The sequence below is a fragment of the Cydia strobilella genome, chromosome 11 (assembly GCF_947568885.1).
Source record: "Cydia strobilella chromosome 11, ilCydStro3.1, whole genome shotgun sequence".
In the NCBI taxonomy this organism is placed as follows: domain Eukaryota; kingdom Metazoa; phylum Arthropoda; class Insecta; order Lepidoptera; family Tortricidae; genus Cydia; species Cydia strobilella.
This window is the reverse complement of record NC_086051.1, coordinates 2,919,628-2,943,310: the sequence shown is the minus strand read 5'-3', so window position 1 is coordinate 2,943,310 and position 23,683 is coordinate 2,919,628. Positions and strand designations below refer to the sequence as shown.

Genomic DNA, 23,683 nt, shown 5'->3' with positions numbered 1-23,683 from the left:
TCTGAATGAATGTCTGAATTAGTTGATAAACTTTTCGGTACAGCCGGCCTAGCCAAGATGAGAATCGCTATCGCTTCGACAACGAAACGCTTTGTGTCTCTCTATCACTCTTCCATATTAGTGCGACAGTGACAGTTGCGTTTCGATCGCTAGGGAGCGTCAGCGATTGGCGTGTTGGCTACGCGGCCAGGTCTCTTAGGCACTAAGAAAGCTCATCATCTATTTAGCCGGACAGCTGACGTTAATTGTAATTGGCATGCGGCTAGGCCTTGTTGAGTATAGCTGGACGAGTGATAGTCGAGTTGTGTGACGAACAAGAGTAGCATGGCCCTTGAGATGATGTTGGGGCTGACAGCGAAATCATTTACTATAGCAATGTAAAAAAAATATAGCGTGCTTTTTACTTACTACATATTATGAGATACAGAAGCATCGTAAGGTAATAGGGATGATGACATATGTTGAATTTTATAACAAAATCTAGTTAAATAAATTTAATAATAAATAATAAATCTAGTCTAATGAGCACTTTATCATAATAATGTGGATATTAAAATAGTTAATCGAAATAATACAAAAATACAGAACATGAAAATTTCAAAATTAAAGTTTTTTTTTTTAACTTCCAAAAAGGAAAAAAGTAAGGATACCATTCGATTCTTTACATTTTATACAACAAAAGATTGTATAGCAACTATATACATAAACGCAATCTTTCACCGACAAAAACGCAATTTTCTTGTTTTAGCCATACTTCAAGATGGGCTCTCAGTGACCTTGATTTCACGTTCACTTATCGTTTTCTTAGGAGCGTTTCGCGAGTGAAGTACGAACGTCGGACTTTGACTGTCATTTCTAACTTTTGTATTGCTTTAATGCAATGGGTCCCATATAGGTATTTGATCCTAAAAACAAACCTGATCGATTAATACCATTAATGAAAATTTGTCATCTAGCCTATTATAAAACAAGTTACTAAAGTAAGTTTTTTTAAACTAGCTTCTGCCTGTTTTTTGTTCGCGTAGAAATTATTAGGCTGTATTAACCACTTCTCCGCTCTCGTACTAATTGATAACTGGTTTAAAAAGTGTACTTATTGTATTTCAAGTAAATATTTACACCTGTTTTTTGCGTGATTGAGAAACGAACATCTAAATGTTCAAACATTTAAGTTTGCAATTTTTATTAAGGCGTATTCCGATTGTAATAATATCTGAGTTTGATCTGGATTTGTTAACTAGAATCCACATTTTTTACACTGACAGATCATATCCATAACAAAGCCAGATCAAAGTCATAACCTCTTATAAAAATCTGAATATTCTGATCCTGTTTTGCCCGAACTTTTTATTCGCCTCCGCAGTGTACTCTTTTGGAATGAATCAAGTGGTCTTTGCGGTCTAGGCCGAGACACTGATCCCTTTGATTTATTGGACAGCTTCTCGATCTATTGACGATATGGTTTCATTGTAAATCTGCTTAAATGAATACGATGTCCGATATGATAAGTAATTCACGAGATTTAAGGAATAGCTCACCAAACGAAAACCAAAAATTGTCAATCGGGGAAATAATTCGTGTACAAGCGTATTTTGGCATAGTTGTAGGGAATGGTGTATTAAACAACATACTAAAAGTACCGGGGGGTGGGGGCGAAGTTAACGGGTAGAGGCTTTAAAAAGGGACCTTAAACCCCCCCCCCCCGGGTTAAAAGGGCCCTTTTTATAGTTTTTCGTAAATATCTCGTAAACGGTGGCCCATAGAAAAAAAATAGTCTATACGTAAATAATCTAAAATTTCCTACAAAAAAGATATACAGGGTATCCCAAAAATAGCACGTGAAACTGACGCTTATTACTATCAAGCAATTCGTCGGGTCGTTTGACTCCTATATATCATCTCAATATCGAGAGGACGGCAAGATCTCCCCCCGTTTTTCTATTCCTTCCGGTTTAGTGCAGTCTTCGGCCATTCGATTTCGCAAAACCACGTCGGCGATGGAGTTTCGCTTAACTCATTTTTAAAACAATGGCCTATGTAATAGAAAAAATACTTACCAAGCATTTTGTCGTTCAGCAACGCGTATCTAGGATTAGAGGCGATGTCGAGCGGAAGCGAGTTCCAAAGCCAGCGCACTTTCGGCGTAGGCGTGCCCGTAGCCTGGCAGGGCAGAGTCGCAGTGTGACCCACTTCTACCACCATGGTGGACGATGGCGGCGCGATGGAGGGGAAACCAGGGGGAATCTTGTCGGCTGGAACAAGGAGAAAAATAAATTAAGCAAAATTTAATGACAATGAACATTCGAATTTAAACTGTCGTGAGTTATACTAACATTAAGAAACGATTTAACTCACGTATTTTTAGTTAGCGACATGTTTAAGCAGCACTAACAGCGGCCACCACAGCCGCGCGTCGCGTACGTAATATACGTGTTTTTTTTTGCCTGCGTTTCTTATAAGCTTTATTGCGTTTAATTTTATATGAAAACCAAACTTCGCACAGTAATTAAGTCATAGTAAACGGTTGGTCAGTATAAGCACTATAAGCGGAGTCATAATAAACGGATTCTACTGTAATATAATTAAATACTTGTGCACAAAACGCGAGAGTTTAAAGTGCTACCAAATATTACGAGTATAAGTAAACTTAATAAGAAAATGTGTTACTATTTTCCAATTGCACCTTCAGCATACAGCAAATTTAATACCTAAAACCTAAACTCGATCCAGATTTAATAATTTGTTACAGTTTCATTCAGTGCATGCGAAATGAAGTGAAAGTCGTTCGTGAGAGGTGCACCAATCGCCAAGGCGATAGTCAAGTTCGTGTCAAAACCAGTTCAAGCCCGTAACAAGTTGTTCAATCTGAATCGGGCTCATGGGTATTATATGTAAAAAAAATTGCTCAACCATTGCCTTTGATTGCCTTAGCTTAGCAATCTACATTATTATAAACCTACCTCATATTAAACTTAATAACAAAATATGAGTTATTATTTTCTAATAGCACTTTCAGCATACAGCAATTTTATACCCAGGATCGTTGTATTTCGTGCACGCCACAGCCTATCTTTAATTAAATTTTCAAACACTTTAGGCGGTTCCGATGTTCGGCTTGTATTGTTAATACTTAATTTGTGTTGAATACTGTGCAATTATGGCGAGTTAATTAAGCGAAATGGAAAAATTGTATAGTTCATTGTTTGGTAAATGGTTTAGCGATGTATTTGCGGAATTTTCGCCAACAATTTAACGTTTATTGAATACTATGATTGAGTGAGTGTTGTGATGGGTGCGGAACCTATCTATTGTGGCGAAAATACGCTATGCAAACGCTACGCGTTCCAATGAGAGGCGATGCGTATTGACGCTAAGGTTACATTTTTATTGCGACTGCTGCAGCGTGACTGTTGGGGGCGTTGCAATTCGAATGCATTGAACTAACGTAAAGAACCGACACAGAGAACCAGTATTTTGCGCCATGAGTTGCTGTCGTTTTGAAAACAAACCATTGAAGCGGAGCGTGAATCTCGCGACCTAACCGCGTAAGCGCCATGAATTTTATGGCGCTTACGACGTTTTGGTCGCGTGGTACAGGTTGCGATTGCGATAATTTCATTGTTTAGTATGGCTTCTGTATAGTGATAATAACTCAATGTTCGAATATTATGAACACTGTTGATAATATTCACTGTGCTTTTTGAGTGTTGACACGTGTAGTTTTGATCATTTTGTAATATAACTACGTAATACGTAATCGTCGTATTTTTTTAATGTAGGTATGTTCACTAATTACTGGGATAATAAATGAGCGATGTCGAAAATTATTTTTTAGTTTGAATGGTCAGCTTTCTAGTCAGTCCCTACATCACCTGGCGACGGAATTCTGAAGAAATTAAGGGCACTCCTTAAATGTTAGGAATGGGTACTTATAGCCATTCTAGTACTTTAAAATTAACAGTAGAATTTGCGCTTGAAAAGTACCATTTTGGCAGAACATTTTAAACTGTGTAGTGAAGTCAGTATTACATCAAGGAAAAAGTCATCGTATTTTAATAATAAACGGTAAAGGTGTTTGTGATTTACATCCTAAGTTTATTCCCTTCCAAATCCAATACACCGATAGTGTGTCGGGGTCGGGTGACATCATCAGCGCCGCCATTTTTCAGCCCGAGCCGGGCGTCGGATGGCGCGCGACACCCGACACGGCGGCAAACGGAACTCCTTAAAATTAATGTTACCTTGAGATCGCGTCTAAAAAAACGTATAAGTAAGATCAATTTTTACTTAAAAATTGTCATTGTAATGTCGACTTAAGGGGAATTAATGTTACTTGATATCATGCATCGCTTTACATTATGCGTGGTTTTTAAAGATTGGAAATTAAAATTTTTCCTTAGAAACACGTGATTTTTTGGTTCATGTAATGTTCATCTAATACCCTTTTGTCTATTAAAAGAAAATAGTGCATGGCATATGCCATAAACCACTCATATGAGTGGTTTATGGCCAAATCAAATTGTGCTCTGCATATGCATACCACACCACATTTGTCTTCCGCTTATAATCGATGGTAAAAACTTTTGTCCACGTCAGAAGAGCGACATAACTTTTCTTTTTACTTCTGCTCGAACGATAAGATTAAACATAGTCGTATGCCATTTTCAAATAAAGATTGAAGTAGGTATGAAAAGTCTTCTGTTGAAATTAATTAGATTTCGATAAATTACGCAGATTATCGATAGCGACAAACGTAAAGCGGTTGATCATATTAGTATTTCTATTGCCTTCATTAACTCTGTCCCCGGGTGTCTTATCAAAATTTAATTTAAAATGGCCTCTAACCGTTCCATCAGACTAAAGATAACGTCCGTCCGTAATGATATCATATCTAGTCGGAGGACAAATAAACTCAATTACCCGACGTCGGGAGCCCGGAAAAGTTACATACAAAATGCGATTTCGGTCAAACGGCCATCTGTATGAAAGGACAGGAATCGGGATAACTTAATTCTGTGCGGTTGGGACGATCGAGCTGGCGAATGAGCTCTCCTGTTTTGATTATTGTTGTGGTCTGATATATATGATTAATAATGTATAAAGATGTACGCATTTTAGCGATTTTTAAATTCTGTATACTATAATCTAAAGGCATAATAAACACATAGGCACTTGGCGCACAAGCGACAAGCGGATTCACTTAAATCATTTCTACGGAGCACATTTGAGTATCAAGGCAGTACGATGTTTATTGTTTCTTGTGTTTCCTGAGTTGATATCTTTCAGTATAATTCTCAAAATATTATTTCATATCTTAGTACCTAAATATACTGATAAATTTGCAAAATTAAAACTTTAGTAGAAATTACACTTAGCGTAAGTAAAATGTGTGTAAAGTTTGACTTTTAACTACGTCCGTTTTGGTTGAAAACGAATTTTTGTATGACAAGATTTTAACAATATTTAACCACTAATATAAAGACAAGACAAGACAAGACAAGAGACGCCACACCCAGCCAGGAACATGCCTGCTCCGGACTAGCCGGCATACCAGGGGACGTAATTTTATGAGGGAGTGACACGCTCTGGGATGAGAAAGGGATAGTTATAATCAGCCGGCTATGCAGCCTTAAGCCAATATTGGAAGGTAGGTGGTGTAAGTAGTAACATGCAGAAATGTTTGATTGAAATCTCTAAACTTACTTTCATTACTGCCAATATCCAGGAATAAAATGTTCAGACATTCCTCGGCACCGATTTTACAACTCTTTCTCTTTAAAAACAGTTTCAAGCCACAACTTGAACCGCCTAATCCCAAATTGAAAACAAAAGTCTCGACAAAAATCTTAGGTAAGTTCCGCGAGTTAATATCCCTTTGAAGACTATACTTCGATCCTGAATTGGAATGGAAATGCCGCCCGTTAATCTTAAAATGTCCGTAAAATGTATATTGAGAAAGAAGCTGATTCTGTTATACAATTGTATATAATTTTTATCTCATTTTGATACGACCTTTAGTCGTATCAAGCATCTCACGCGCACTAAAAGTGTAAGCGTGACGCCTTATAAATAATAAATAAAAATCATTTATTTCGGACGATAATACAATCCATATTTTGTTAGTTACAAATATACTTAAATTACTATGTTAGTACCTAAACTAAGATGTTGCGAGGTCCAGTGCCTAATAAGTGCACTGTCCCATCTCCCTGCTACGACGGCCAGGAGACTGTGGCGGCTGTCGCGCACCCTTCGGAGCCTCGCGGCGCAGCGCTTGCGCAGCGTCGCGTGGAAACCATCCACATGCGCGTCGGCGAACATGCCCGACGCGCTGCAGAATCGCGGCAGCCGCAACAGTACCCTGAACGCGTCGTTGTACTGTACACGCATGGCATTCATAGAACGCTGCGTGTACCTCGTCCACAGGCTGCAGGCGTACAGCGAAGTACAGTACGCTCGAAAGTGTTATTTTAACTTGCGCTGTACACCTGCTGAACCTACGGGCGACTATATTAGCCCTAATAGCTAATGCCCTACGTTCGCGTTCAATGTCCGCGTCGTCACGCAAATCTTCAGTGATCAAGTGCCCAAGATATTTGAATGAATATACCCTCCTCAGCTGCTCGCTATTCAAACCAATGGGTGGGACGTACGATGGGTAGGTGCTTGCGGTCAAAGTCGTTTCAAAATAAGACGAAGAAGTGAGAAAACCATCTGTAAAATGCAGAATCGGCCTCAAATGTTAATTTACAAAATGAAATCTCATCCCCGAAAGGAGGTGAAATTTGATTATGTTCCCGAGACTGACATTATTTCGGGCAGCAAAGTTTAAACAGTTTCGTTAAGGGGTTTCTTTGGTTGTACTTCGGAATTGGAGAGGTAGAAATAAATTGCATTATTCTGTTGCGGATCAAGGTATGGGTGGGGTTTGACGTGATTAATGTTTGATTTGTGTTTTATGAGACGTTATGTTAAATGGTCAAAAGTATCTGGGAATGGTGCTTAATTAGGCGAGAAGATACTTCAACTTATATTCTGGAATCGAGTGTCATAAAAAACAGTTTAGCCATCGCGTCGTTAACTTTTAAAAATTATACGTGTATATGTACAGTTAGTTACTGTAATTTTGTCTAAAGTTTATTGATTCCAGTGTCTTTGGACAAGTATCTATTTTTGAGGTAAAAACTTCTTTAGCGGCGCTGTGCACTTTTTGTGATGGGGAAAAAATGTTAAACTCGCGACAGGTCTTGAAAATTCTTAAGACGGACACGTGACCTGATCGAAATTAAGGATACATAGTTTGATTTTTCTGAGATAAACTTTTTAATGGTAAATAATTGTAATAGTTCTGAAGTGTTCAATATTTTTTATTTATTAGCCTAATTTAGGGTCCCACTGCTAGGGCAAAGACCTCCCCTCGTTTCCTCCACACGACTCTGTCGTTTGTAGTTTCCCGTTTTTAATGTAATAAAAATATATTTTTTTGTGTACTATAGCGCAATAAATGAATATTGTATTTTACCACATAAATGATTGTACTTTTATACTGATAATTAAAGCATTTCGTGCAAAATTATTCCCTAATCATTCCAAAATATTAAAAAATGCACAACGTTAATATTCAAGTTTTCACTTCTGCCGGCACTCCTGGAGTGCAACCCGTTGTTTTTAGGGTTCCGTACCCAAAGGGCAAAAACGGGACCCTATTACTAAGACTCCGCTGTCCCTCTGTCCATCCGTCTGTCCGTCTGTCCGTCTGTCTGTTTGTCTGTCACCAGGCTGTATCTCATGAACCGTGATAGCCTAGATAGAACTGTTGCCGTTATAACAACAAATACTAAAAACAGAATAATAGAAATCTTTAAATGGGGCTCCCATACAACAAACGTGATTTTTTTGCTGTTTTTTTTCCGTAATGGTACGGAACCCTTCGTGCGCGACTCCGACTCGCACTTGGCCGGTTTTTTGATTTAAGTTACATGATTAAAAATGTGTTGGTATTAGTTGTAAACAAGGTGCTCAAAAATATCTGAACACGCCTTTATTGTCAAGGCGTTAGAGTCCGTGTACATATTTTTGAGCACCTTGGCCGCTCACGTATATGTGATGGCGACTGTACAGTGGTAAACCATTGATTAACAAAAAATACTTACTTACGGCAAAATAAGCGTACGTCTTAAGTAATAATAATTAGGTATTAAAGTCCAAGTTTGTACAACAACTTCTGAGAAGTAAGCATTAATATTCCACTAAACATTCAATATAAAAGCTAATTAAGTAAAAGATAACTTATCTCCGGTCATTTTTACGAGTCCTACATAACCCGAATAAAAACGAGAGTACATTTCGGATTCATCTCACCTCTGAATTTTGTACTTGTACAAAAGCGATATCTCAGATAAATAAAACAAGGCTTTAGCGTTGTAAAAATAGGGTCGTAAATTGTACGGATAGGCGTCGTGCCTTCATAAATTTGCCACAAACTTGATATTAATTACAGAGCCTGTAGAGTGCCTGCAAATTGTAATATATTGTATGTTCGTTATAGGTTTTGCTACAGTTTTCTGCTTTCATTTTGCCTCGTGTTTCATTAAAAGTTGCTTTGAAATGTCTGCTTGCACAAGTGTATGTTATTACGGTATCTATCTGGGACTTAAGAAATGCTCGGGTGGCTAATATTGCCGTCTAGAAAATTTCAAAAACAATGTTCTATGTAAAATATTTATTTGGTGTTGCTTGGATCAATTGAATTAATCATTAATTTGCGGAAATTGGTTTTTACCAAGAAATTCCACGAAATAACGCCGTTACTAAAATGTTTGTAATATATTGCTAATTAGTAAATAGAAGTAATATCTTTGCTGTTTTATTCATATTTAAAGCACTAAACTTCCGTTACGCTAATTAGAAAGTCTATTTATAAAGCCATGTTATTGAGGATATAGGATAGTAATGGTACCAAAATAGAAGTCATGTTTTCCGAGTTACTTCCAGGCCTGTTCGAACGTACAATGACATATACAGTGTGGAAAGATAAGTCGGGCCCTGGAGGGAAACTACCTTAAATGCTTAAGCTGGCTCATTTTACTTAAAGGAGACATTCCTTTATTTTTAAAAAGAAACAAAACTGCATTCAAAGATTTTTTTAAACTCGCTTGCCTCGCCCGGGACTCGAACCAACTAATATTAAAAAACAAACACTCCCTATTTTATTATACTAATCGATAGTATTCTTATTCAGGATAAAATTTCTCTAACAAACATTTGGTCTTAAAAATAAAAATGATCTTTAAATCTAACATTAACTTTATTTTACTATCAATTTTTTTACACTTAAATTATTTAACTGATAAATTGTTCGAAATGAGCCCCCTCGTGCCGACTGCCGCCGTTAAAATTCATTGAATTTAGCAAGCGTGTACTTCATATCTTTGAATGTTGGAGAAATATAAGAACTGTTACGTGTCTTTTACTTGTTGAAAGTGAACAGTAACCAAATGTTTGTTAGAGAAATTTTATCCTGAATAAAAATACTATCGATTAGTATAATAAAATAGAGAGTGTTTGTTTTTTTAATTTTAGTTGGTTCGAGTCCCGGGCGAGGCAAGCGAATTTTAGAAAATCTTTGAATGCAGTTTTATTTCTTTTCAAAAATAAAGGAATGTCTCCTTTAAGTAAAATTAACCAGCTTAAGGATTTGAGGTAGTTTCCCTCCAGGGCCCGACTTATCTTTCCACACTGTATATATACATATATATATATATATAGTATTTCCTGTAGACGTCGCTAAGTTAAGGCAACCCAAAGCTAACATCGGTTAAGTAAGTTTTGGATCATTTCTTAGCTTAGCAAGTATTTCTGCATACAAGCAGTCTTCAAGCTGTAAATACTTGTTTAAAAGCCACAAGGTAACACTATTATACCGTAAGTGAATTACAAATATTACAATACATATCTGCATATCAGCATTAATCCAGCAAGATTCACAGGAACAATATCACAAGGAATGGGCCCACGTTTATTACAGATATATAAAGTTATGCCCTGGAAGGCTTTTAAGGCTGCTAGCTCATAAATAGACATTAATACCATTTCGCCATTTAGTGGCACTTTTTCTTTTATTTATGTTTCTCTGTTCTGTATAACTTTCTATTTGTGTGTGCTAACGAATAAATTATTTCTATTCTAATATCTCTGAGGTTTTAAAATAAACCTTCTCGTTGGTTTAATGGCGAGAACCTGTATGAGCCGTGTAGGGTTAACAGTTGAGTTTGCTGCAGGTTTTTTTAAGGTGACCTAATTTAGCTATAATGTGTTTATTTATTATGTCGTGTCCGACGTAAGTTTCGTTTTCGGTTTTTTTATTCAGCAGGTTTCGGCATAAAAATAATGTTTCGGCCAAAGGTTCGGTTTTTACTAAAAACCTGTCGAATTTTTTGGCTGTGCCGAAAGATTCCGGTTCATTACAGCCAAATGTCATTATACCCTTTGACCCATTTCACTAAATCTCAAATTGTATTAGTTCCAAAAAGCTTAAATTCCCAAATTAACTTGTTTGTAATATAATAAAATTTCATAATAACATTTACACATTACATCCGATATCCAAAATGTATAATTGGTAAAATGTATAATAACTCCAAATACCGAATTATTATTAAGACTGAAAGTGAAAATAATGCATTAGTATTAAAAATTTAAAATTGTATTTTTAGATTCGGCCTACGGATACATGTTGGCTGGTCCATTTTCTATGGGAAGGTAAATTTGTTTTCGCGATTTCGTGGTTAGTCCCATAGTAAAAGTTGCTCAGTATAATCCCAAAACCTCCCTGGCAACGGAAATGCACTTTTTTTTAGTCACTCTGTATAATTTCTTCTAACAACCTATGCTACTATTGTCGCCTGGCTGACGGGGCATAATAACAACAAATAAAGTAAGTTTACCCATAAGACAAGATCAACACTTCCATATTGTTTTACCTATACTTATTAACAAGTTGTAAATGAACACCGCGACACCCCTACACAACGCTCATGAAACGTGAGTATGCTAAACTTGATATTAATATTTGCTACCTCAGACAAAATGTACAAGGAAACCTGCTCGTATCAAGCTTCGAGCTTGATGTTTAACAGAGCAATGACTAAAGACAGTAATCTATCTTCGAAAGTTTGGGAAGTAACGTTCTACGTTCAAATTTCTGACACGATGAAAACGAGTAGAATCAGCTGAGTAGATGGCCCACATGATAAATGATAATGTTAGTAGTCCTATTACTATTATTGTTGTTTTTATCACAGACTGACCATTGAGTGACCTTAGCCTTAGATTAAGACTAGTCTCATCTATTGGTAAGTAACGACATGTCATAAAAATAGAGAAAAACCGAACCGCATTCCTTAAAAACGTAAACTAATCGGTGATCAAATTCAGATCACTCAAGGATCGTGCTGGTTATAACGTTCAATCAACTGGACTGGGAACCATCTAGGTGATCTAATATGACATTTTCATCCAGTAATATGTCTCCTAGGTTATTATATTTATACGTACACACATATACCTATTTACTCACTAACACATTCACTTACATACTAACTAACTGAGCTATATTTAACTGAGTTAATGTCTTTGTATTTAGTTAATAAGCATTCTTATATGTACATAAATATAGTTATAATAAAACTAGAACCTATTTAATTTAAGAGGCGCGACATTTCATTACTTTGCCTAGAGTGGATCATTGTATTGTTTTTCTTGTACATATTATGTTTTTTTTTCGCGAAATAAATATATATAGATTTTTGATATTGATCCTCTCAGTGTTAGTGACCGAGTGCTAGATTAAATTTACTTTTTTCTTTAAAAATTAACTACTGTATACAAAAACTACTCTGGCATAAGCCAGCGTTAAGTTAAGCACTGCCGTTGTAAGCAAAGCAGTAACCGAGAATGCAGCTCGTTGGAAGTTACTTAGTCTTTATCCTGTGCTGTGCCATCGAAAGATAACGAGTTTTATCTCCATACTATACACAACACAAAAAAAGTACAAACAGACCAAAATCCGGCTTAATACTGGACCTATTAACATCACAACTACTATACCGTGGCCTGTAGGCCGAGCATATGATTGGAGCGACAGTATCTCGCCGCGAGTTAGACTACCCGTCTTTTACTAACTGTATGAATCAAAGGGGGACGGGTAGTCTATGTCGCGGCAAGATACTCTCGCGCCAATCACGTGCTAGCCCGGCTGAATGTTATCTCGACAAAAGCTCATATTTCGCCGGCCCCATCAGACCGGGTAGAAATCGTGACACGTGTACTCGTAACTTTACGCTACTACAGATGGCCTGTCATTTGCTGTTCTTTCTTCTACTTACCTGGGGGAGCGTTGGAACGAAGCGAGTACTGGCACGTTAATAAAGCTTCCAGCAACTGTCTGGCGCTTTAACACTTGGCTCTTGTATTTGTGTGAATATACATGCGGTACTTTTCTTTGCGATATTAAGAAGAGAAATGCAACGAATTAAATTTTCGGGTAAATATCTAAATATAGCCATGTATAGGCTGACAATAGGTAGTATAATGCTATAGATCTTTTCTTGGGTTAGTAGATAGAGTCTTAAACAAACATTACACTTCACTAGACTTATATTGACCGGGATATAGACCGTGATTACCTATTGTATTATTGGTATTATTTATGAGCTCCCGATATTTCGACGCAGTTACATGCATCATGTTCACGGGTGACAATACAAAAGGTGATATGTCTAGTGAAACTAACCGTGAATCATTCAAAACATTACACTTTAGTTGCCAAGCATTGCGTCTTTTCGGTTTCAAAGGGTCAAATAATATAAAATACCAGTACACCACTATCCAAACAAAACGTAATGACGTAATATAATGACTATCATAACGTGACCTGAAACTTGTTATCCCGACAAAAGCTCATATTTCGCCCCATTAGAACGTGTAAAAATCGTGACAATCGTTACACGTGTACCTACTCGTAACTTTACGCTACACATGGCCCACCATTTTGCTGTTCTTTCTTCTACTTACCTGGGGGAGCGTTGGAACGAAGCGGGTACTGGCACGTTAGAGCTTCCAGTAACTCTGAGGTCTATTCAGTTAGTAATTTCTAGTCATAAGTTTAGTTCAGTTAAAAAAAATAGCATCCGTCCACCGGGACAATTCTACCAGTGTCAAGATTGGAGACTTCTTGTTATCAATTTGTAATAGATATGATCTATTAGCTGTCAAAAGTGACATTTCGTCAATCAGAAATCCAACATTATTCCTCTCTATTATCCAACATACGCCATGTAATAAAAAACGACAGAAAGTAGACTTTAGAAGCCGCTGCATACTTGTGTCAGTATTTTGATGAATGGCGAAACGAATGTAAGGGCATGTAGCGATAGTTTTTTTTAATTTAGTTAATAATAATCTAGCTATTGAAAAATATATACAATAAAGAACAAATCATATAAATCCTAAACGGGTAGTCGCTACTACAAAAGTGATCAACTAGTAATTACCTTAGCAAAGAGCCACGAACTTGATTTGATCAGTCTATGATACTGATTTGTGACCCACCATAGAAACATTTCACGGTACCTAAGTACCTATGTGTCATTAATGATTTTACTTTATAATCAATGTAATGCCGATGCGTAGCAAATGTAAAAAGGTTTCACAGTGGGTCAAGAATAGAAAGTTATTTCGCTAAACTACTGGCACCTAAACCACTAACCAACTGAACGAAGCACGAAGTAATTCAGTGTCGTTCCACACAATGAGCCCGGGTTCAAATCTCGCCATAAGCGGTTATGTCGAGATTTGAATCCCGCGGGGGATGGAGGGTTATTTTTTGAATCCCAACTTGCAGACGAGCTTGCTTTGTGTTGAATAAAGGTATTGTAGTTAGCACATATTATTATACAGAAAATGTCTTTGTATTTTAACATGGTAAATTATGTCACAAGAGATCATAGACGTATTTATACCAAATTGTATGATAAATTATTTTTACAAGATTCGAGTTAGTATGTAGTTAATTGCTGTTAGCATTCATAGCTGAATTTTGAAGATTATGAATAATATTGTGTCAAATAAACAACAAAAGCTTTTTGCTGCTGCTTGCAAGCTGCTGAATATTTCAGAGCTAAGAATAGCAAATGGAAAAACGTTGTATTGAATAAGAGATACTGAGTTAGAATAAATAGTTTTAAGAAAGTTTTGCACTATTGGGATACCCGCCGATAGGTAAAATACTCATAGAGGTATTTTGTTAAGTTTGCTACAAACTATTAGGTAATTTGAGTCAAAAACTAAATGCAATGATACAAACTTGAGTAAATACGTTAATTAATTATCAAAACTAAACTACTATAAAGCAAAATCTATAAACGAAATGTGCAGCGCGCTATACAAATTAAAAAACATTTTAAAACCTAAAAGGATCTCTTAGAAAATTACCCGAGTGTTTTTACTAAATCAACACTCGTTCGTTACTAGTCGTAAAAGTATGGTAATTTCGAAACTGAATGCAAAATTAGACAAGTACCTTTTTTTCGGAACAAGTTTTGATTTCGGATTTATTCGCCCACAATGAGGTGCTCTTCAAACCTACCAAATTGTATCCAAATCTAACGAAAAAAAAATTTACAAAATATAAATCGGCTTAAATGTAGGTTTAGCTAGCACACACATTCGCTGTAGGCATGTTTTGTGTTATATCTACCCGAGTATGAAACCCGAGTATCTCAGCTCAAATCCAAGCTTATTTCACGCATGCGAAAAGTCTAATTAACTTCATATATTAACATATAAGTATACGCGGCGTATATGCCAGCGAGATTATATGGAGATACTTGGAGGATGATTCTGCATTAATAATTTGATTAAGTTTTATATTGTATCACTCGCTTTCACTTAAAAAACCGCATCGAAATCGGTCCATCCGTTTGAGAGCTACAATGCCACAGACAGACAGACAGACATTGGCGTCAAACGTTTAACACCCCTCTTTTTGCGTCCGAGGTTAAACATGAAAAAAAAAACGATGAAAATCTATTCTTAGTATATTCGTTTACAATTATTTTAACCCGCATACCTATCAATGTGGTTCAGTGAAGATAGTGTTATTTTTTTCCATTTTGTAACTCGCATCTTGGATTTCACGGGCCTATAAATCCCCCGGCCTTTTGATAGGCTTACGTTGGGATATAGATACAACACGTAGAGGCCCTTTGGAGAGCTTCAATGTCATGTAGAACGTCTGCTGGAACACGTTCACAGGCGCAACAAGATACCCATGAACCGGTCGCAGCAGGCATTGGAACTAATGTAGAAAAAGTGAACAGTATACCGGTCTATGGATTGAAGTTTGGGAGGACATTGTAACTCGCATCTTATTATTAGTGCAGCAATAAGTGGTTTCTTATTCTTATCCTTATCAAATTGTTTAAATAAAATCGGCCTTACGGAGATACTTGTTTTTTTGTAGAAAATAACAGTGCTCGTATTTTCATAGATTAAGCCTCCGTAGGTTTCTTAAGTTGGATATTTTGTTATTCCTTTTGTTATGTTTGCGTTGTTTTTTTCATACGTGATGAAGGTCATGTAGGTTCCTTTGTGTAGATACTTAGACACGAAGCAACAACGTAGAATTATTTTCTTTTGGGTACTAAATTTACTGTTTTAAGATCACCTTCATCTTAGATTAAGAGTGAACTGTTTTAAGTTATAACAAAAACGCCGTGCGAAACGTACTTAATACTGTGTCCTATACAGAATGGCTAAAAAATAAGTGCATTCTCGTTACCAGTGAGGTTTTGGGATTATACAGAGCAACTTTTACTATGGGACCAACCACGAAATCGCGAAAAAAAGTTACCCTCCCAAAGAAAATGGACCAGCCAAAATGTATGAAACAGCCAAATTTTTTTTCTCGATTTCGGGGTTGGTCCCATAGTAAAAGTTTCTCAATATAATCCCAAAACCTCCCTGGCAACGGGAATGCACTTATTTTGCAGCCATCCTGTATAAGACCTGAAGCCTAGTCGGTAGTGACTAGTGACCCGACTTACTGAGCAGGATGTCCCGGGTTCGAATCCTGGTATTTGGGTGTATTACGAATATTTATTCCTGAGTTATCGATGTCATCTATGAATCTAAGTATATATGTATTTATCTATAAAAGTATGTACATCGTCGCTACAATCTTTGCTTCCATCTGTGTAAGATTGTCCCCTGAATATTTATTTATTTATCTATTTACCTAGGTTAAAAACTGTAATAGATGTCATAAATTAAAGAAAAGCGAGTCATATATTAGTGGCGAGGTGGCCTAGGGGTTCATGGCGTTAGCCGCGATAGCTAAAGACGCCGGTTCGAATCCGGCCTTCACCACTGGAGGGCTTCGTTACTTTTTCCTTATATATATGACATCTATTACAGTTTATATTTTATATAGTAGTGCGACTACTTACAAAAAACAAATCATAATATTTAATAAAATAATTTGATTTGTTCCCAAACTTGTTTATTTACTTAGGTCTTAAAAATAATTATAAATAAATCCAGGTGGTAGCTTGCAAGGAGTGTTGGCGGAACGTTAAATGCAATTAACCATTAACCAGTACATATTGAACCGTAAACCTTAACGGACGGTTACAGTTAACGGTTCAATTTTTAGTTGCGCTAAATTTTCGGTAAATAAACATTTTTAGCGCAACAACAAAGTTAAATGAATAAGATTATTGCGAAATATTCCGAATTTAATATAACATATCAAAACAAAATGGAATAAATACAAAATATTACGTCCGCAGTACATTCTGTTTCTACATAAAACAGATATACCTATATACGTATGTATTATCCTGAAGAAAGGCCAGGTCAAGAGCACCCTAAACCGGCGAGCGTGTACGAGGAATGTTATGAAAGTGAAGGAAGCGAAAGAGGTATGTCAGGATCGTAGCAAGGTGGAAATCCGTGGTCTCTGCCTACCCCTCCGGGAAATAGGCATGATTATATGTATGTATGTATGTATGTATGTATTATCCAAAAAAGCTTATTAAACGGTATCGAAAACACACATTGTCGAATTGGAAAAAGGGTGGCACTGAAAGTATTAAGCAAATGCTTTTACGAAATGCGCCCTTTCCCAGCCTGCACCAAAAGGGTTTATCTTCGAAAGCTTTATATCATGTAAACAACATTGTTTATATTTGATTTGCAGATAAGAGGTGAGGCGGATTACATCCACACAAACAGGCTTATGTGCTTATGTCAGTGATATTAATGAAAAATAAAGTTTGTTGTGCGCATTTTGGCGTGGGCTCTCGTACTCTTTTGTTAGCGATTTTTTTTTATATGGACTTCACAAAACAGACTTGTTGTGTTGTACTCGTTTTAACGTGGGCTCTGGAACAGTTTTGAAAACAACGCAAAACAAATACAAAAACAGAATCTACTTATATTAATACAAAGAAAATAAAGCAAATGAAAGTACATACAAAACTTTTATACTATCTCTATTTTCTTAGTAATCCATTGTTAATCATAGATATATGTTACGTAAATATTCATAACAAGTTTCATGTAATTTAAGCATGTCGTTTAATAATGAGAGCGTAACATCGATTGTATGGGAGCGGCTTTTTGGCGGCGGGTTCAAGTTTAAAAACGTATGCATGAAAAATACAACCTCGCTGGGAAGCGTTTAAAATAAGCGTATTCGGTCACATTCTCTGCGTAAAATACATTTTACAGCAAAATTAAAAACCTTTGTCCACGTATACCGTGAGTTGTGCTTTAAACTTTACGTAAAGAAGAAGAGGTAGCGCCGGAAAAAAGTATTACAGATTTTTATGATAATATGAGCTCAATGGCGACTTTCGCTGTGTGCGTACTCTAACGTATTCCGCATATTCCAAAATTAATGAAAAATTTACGCCTCGCAAAATTGTTTGGAAAGATACGCCTTAAAAGCATACTGCTCTGCAGGCCAGCGATCCATTATAGTTGTAGTATTATGTACAAAATTAACATTAGTTCTGAAATAAATGTATTCAATTCAATTCAATTATCATTTAATAATTCTTTGTATTGTGTGTATCGTGTGTATACTTGCTTAATATATAAAGAGATAACCTATTATCTTCAGTAATAAAACCAATTTTTTCGAGAATGGTTGTTTGCTTACCATTCGCCGGGCGCCACCCTTATATGGCGACCCTGCCAGGAACACTCGCGAAACTAAAAACACCCCGCGACTCTCTCGCACTTTGCGGTCAACAAATTTGGTATTTTAATTTGTAATCGTTGCCGCTGGAAATCCCGTATAAGAAACACACGATCAAGAGAAGTAATGATACTCTCATAATTACAAACCTTTTTCCGTGAGTAGCTCTCGGTCTACCAGAGGTGAATCCTCGAGTTTAACCTCTCTTTACTTTCCTGGGGTGAAACAACCCTTTTTAAACGCTGTGGTAAAAAAAGGATTAACATGATATTATCCGAGTATAGTAAAAGTTTCTACTGTAGCGGAAATTTATTAATATGAAAAAATATGTCTGTAAAGTTCCTTCGGGTTCGTTTCTTTTATATTCTTTTATGTGGTGTAATTAAGTGATAGCAATTAGGGAACTGATTAAATTATTTTATTAAATATTTTGATTTCTGTTTTAGTTTCGAAAGGGCAATTCACTATGGTAACGTTTTCTTTAGTAAATGGATTTTATTTCAGTCGTTTGACAGATTTTTTTTATATATTTAAGTTTTTAAGCACTTTTAGTAGCGTAATCTTTCATCTTTTTTATTTAGGCGCGTGGAAATCGTTATTTCAACTCCATTAGGTGCCTTAGTCTATTAAAAGTATAAAGTACTTCATACGAATTTAATCGGTAAAATAATTCCAATTCAACCATCCCCGACAAATACCTTTTTAAAATAAACTCAATTGTTACGTTTGCATTCTTCTAGAATAACAGACAGAGATTTCCCAAGGCGTGTTAATTTTTTTTTCTTTTTTCTTTTAAAAAGAGACTAAGGAAGGTAATGCAAGCTTCCATGTTCAGGAGAACACTTCTTTTCATTACCCATGAGACACTTCGGCAGTGGGTACTGACCGGCAGGAAAGTCTTAATAATTTTTTATATAGGTATATAAACTATTTTTATAATAATGTTACAGAGAAAATATGATCTTTAACGAAACGACCGCCTTTTGTTACCTCTACCTTTTATTTACTCTATGTATACTTTTTTGTAATGGAATAAAAGATGTGTGAAGTGTGTCAGGTGTGTAATAAATTTATCGTATTGACACCTAATGTATTAGTAAATAAATTCAATATTGTACTAAAAATATTTCGAGAAAATTGATTATTTAAGATCTGCCACACGTGAGTGATATACAGTTTATTTAATTATTCAATTTGGTTGAAATACTAATCACTACATAGTATAAAATAAAGTCGCTTCCTGCTGTCTGTCTGTCCCTATGTATGCTTAGATCTTTAAAACTACGCAACGGATTTTGATGCGGTGATTCAAGAGGAAGGCTTATATCTATACATCAGCATTGCACCCGTGCGAAGCCGGAGCGGGTCTCTAGTAAAAGATAAAGCACAACACAATCGTGTTTTGGCCGTTCAGAAATGATAAACAATAATATGTTAATGGTATTAATATATAATAATAATTGATATTCTTTCACAAAATAATAAAGGCTGTTTGTTATATAATTTCGCTATATTAGGTAATATAATTTCTGTTTGGGTATTTAAGACAAGACTAATTGGACGTAATTTAGGGAAACGGATGTAATCCATAAAAATATGTCAATAGAATTTGAACTTTCTGTCAAAAAGAAGTCTTCTTTCCGGTTACGTCCAATTGAAAATATGTATAGTCGATATAACTAGTAAAAATAACTCGATTAACATGAATTAGCTGCAAAAAACATGTCGTTTTTAAAAAATAAGTTTTTCACTTATTTTCAGATCTTAAAGTATCAGTTGTGTACACGGCAGTACAGCTGCACCTCGTGAGATAGTGTTAACTAGCGCACGTCGACAGGAGACATTTTTACACAAAAACCGATTGCACGCGACAGTACTAGAGAAATGGGTTTTATTTTTCAAAAATAAGAACTGGGTTTCAAGGAGTGTTTGATTGTTTGTAAGTTTGATTGTTGAACGGAGTTGTTGTAGTTTTATGGAACTAGTTACTGAGTGCGGTACTTACACATAGTTTCTTAGGATAGGTTTGAAGTTAATTAACTTTAGCTTCCAAATGCAAGGGCGACTTTGAAATGTCAGTTTTTAAGCCAAAATATATTTTTATGGCAGATTTTTTACAGTAGGTAAACATCAATATATAGATATCTAAATAGTTACACGAAATGTTTGTAAGTTTGATTGTTGAACGGAGTTGTTGTAGTTTTATGAAACTAGTTACTGAGTGCGGTACTTACACATAGTTTCTTAGGATAGGTTTGAAGCTAATTAACTTTAGCTTCCAAATGCAAGGGCGACTTTGAAATGTCAGTTTTTAAGCCAAAATATATTTTTATGGCAGATTTTTTACAGTAGGTAAACATCAATATATAGTTATCTAAATAGTTACACGAAATGTTTCAGTAGATAATGATTAATGGTAATTTCATGGCCATTTTAAAACTATTTTTTTGGCAGGCGTTTGAGCACGATCCCACCTGATGGTAAGTGATGATGGGATGATGCGGTCTACGGTGGAGCACGCTTACCTATGAGATACCTGTTAACTCTTGCCTTGAAGAGCCCCAGATTGTACTCATGCGGAAACACAGACTCGGGCAGGGCGTTCCACTCCTTGGCAGTTCGCATAAGAAATGTGGAAGCAAAACGCTTCGTGCGTATTTTTGGAATTCCTACCATGAAGGGAAGCCGGAATCCCGTTTGTCTTGTAGTCCGATGGTAAAAAGGGGACGGAGGAAGAAGGTTGTGCAGTTCCTCGGCAACTATCAAAGTAACCTAAAATTTTCTAAAGCCACCCCGTTATACCGTATATACTACTGCATTTTATGGTTACACTTCTACTAATGATGATAAGTAGCGACAGTTACCAGCGTCAATATTTACTTGTTGGACCAGCCATGTACGGCGAATTGTTACTGTGAGGTCAGGTGGCAATGGCCGTGGTGAAACAGGGGCGAGCACACCAGGGGGCATAACCAAGATAACAATCGGACATCGAAAAACGCCAAACGATTAGAAAAAATGTATATCGGTATGACAGATATATGCTACGAGAACACATTACTGGGCATTTTCACTTGTACCATTTAATTTTTTCCGATAATCCATCAATTTTTGAGTTATTTCTACACAGAATCACGAGGACCATCGATTTAAAAAGAAAAAATATGTCCCCAAAAAATTACAGTTTTGTAACACACTTTCACATAGGTATTGTATGGACCGTTACAAAACTGACGCCAAAAATTTGTATATTTTTTTCGAATAACCATTAACTTTAGGGTTATTTAGACTCAGAATCACGAGTGTCTCCAGTTTTTGGCGACACTTTTTTACTTTGTCTCATTCAATAGTACTCGTGATTCTGAGTCTACATAACGCAAATGTCGATGGTTTTTAGAAAAAAAGGAAATGGTACCATATTTTTCTAAAAACCCCCTAATATTTCCATACAGTATAATTTAAGGTCTCAGTTGGCGTTTTCAATCAACGATTGTCATCTTGACTAGGCCTATACCCGTACCATTAGTCACTGACAGTGTCAAAACTGACATTTACTCTAACGTCTACGTAATTTAGAGTTTTGAATGATTCACGGTTAGTTTCACTAGACTTATATTGACCGGGATATAGACCGTGATTACCTTTTGTATTATTTGTGAGCTCCCGATATTTCGACGCAGTTACATGCATCATGTTCACGGGTGACTGAAGATAGCGGGTGGGTGTCAAAGTTGTGTAGACAGCGCTCTGTCTACCCTCATTCTTAGCTTAAGTGAACGCAGCCGACGCGCAAGAATGAGGGTAGACAGAGCGCTGTCTACACAACTTTGACACCCACCCGCTATCTTCAGTCACCCGTGAACATGATGCATGTAACTGCGTCGAAATATCGGGAGCTCACAAATAATACAAAAGGTAATCACGGTCTATATCCCGGTCAATATAAGTCTAGTCTACGTAATTTACTTTCTATACATCTCGCTCGCACTAATATGTCAGTACGAGCGAGATGCATAGAAAGTGTTACGTTCACGCTAGCGTTTATGTCAGTGCCGAACTGATGGTAGCCGTACAGAGCTATTGACTCGCTCGCCGTCCCAGCGTTAGGAATCACACACTAACCTGGCGTGCATCTTCAAATTTTATGCGCATTTGTTACTCGAAATTTCACCACGTGTAACATTATATTTCCTGTTCGAAAAGCCGCAAAATATCCAGGCATTTGTACGGTATCCAGGTATTTGGGCTGATACCGGGGCTTGGCTTTCTTGACGTCGCGGAATATGTTTGAAAACTGTATTGCATTGGAGACATGGGCTGCATACCAATTACCAATTTTGCGTTTTTATTTTGACATCACTCAAATGCATCTTGCTCTTATTTACCTATATTAGCGCGAGCAAAATGCGTCGCGACTTGTGTAAATTTAACTACTTATATTGTTTAAAATGTTTTTACCGGTTAGTTGGTGTCAGAGATGAGGCTGGCAATGCTTTTTTCGCGCTGAGGACCACAAGGAAGCTAACGAACCTTGAATGAACCTTGTGGACCTAAATGTTCAAATCAAATCTATTGTGCCAGAAACTTTTGAATGCCAAGAAGGTTTTATTTTCAGTGACAATTAGTGAGAGACATAATGGATGTCTAATTCGGACTTTGGTTACTAAAACCATAACTCAATAACATGATTTCACTTTCACCGTCTGTCTGTTTTATGATCGTGATGCATCACACAATATACGATTGCAGTGCAACCATTATATCCGTGCTAGATTAACCATGCTAACCAAGGCAATCAAAAATTTGAAGATTTTATTTTAATACAACACCTATATATTAATTCACTGAGCAATTTTTCCACAAATTGGTAGATATCATTTCATCACAACGTAGGTACTTATGTTTACTTTTTGTCTAAGAGATTACCGCCCATCAAATACATACAACCCTAAAAAGTTATAAGCTTACAGCCTATAAGTTGGCTCATTACTGTCCCTATTCACGTTCCCTTTGATCATAGAGTTTTAAAAAAGCCCTACGTTTGTCGTTTCTTTTCCTTTTTACTATTTATGTATGTCCCTCGTTATGTCTGCTGTTTTTGGATCGTAAAAATGATGTAAAAAAATGTTAAGCGAATTGATGCTTTGTCAAATTGTTTTGACAACAGCAGTAAGAACGGCATAGCTAAACAATAATATCATTCTTTCGTTGCCTTCTACGATTATTTCATTTCATTCCAATCACTGCACTGTCAATACTGATGGTATTATTTATTCTTATTGATAGTGTCTGGCCGGCACAATAAAAGATACTCAGTGGCTTTCGGCGAAGTTGTTCGTAATAAAGGAAAATGCACATCCTTTGAAGCTACGCTAATAAGCAAACTTTGAAAAGAAAAAAAAAACATTTTTATCTCAG

General features: G+C 36.4%; 1 protein-coding gene across 2 annotated transcripts in view; it reads right to left on the bottom strand.

The window, feature by feature from the left end:
- The window catches only part of LOC134745350 (tyrosine-protein phosphatase Lar), a 631,884-nt gene that overhangs the window by 70,926 nt on the left and 537,275 nt on the right, over positions 1–23,683 (bottom strand). For both annotated transcript variants that reach the window (XM_063679373.1, XM_063679374.1), the window contains one exon: positions 2,058–2,252. In XM_063679373.1, the coding sequence (XP_063535443.1) occupies positions 2,058–2,252 (195 nt within the window). The remainder of the gene's footprint in view (positions 1–2,057; positions 2,253–23,683) is intronic.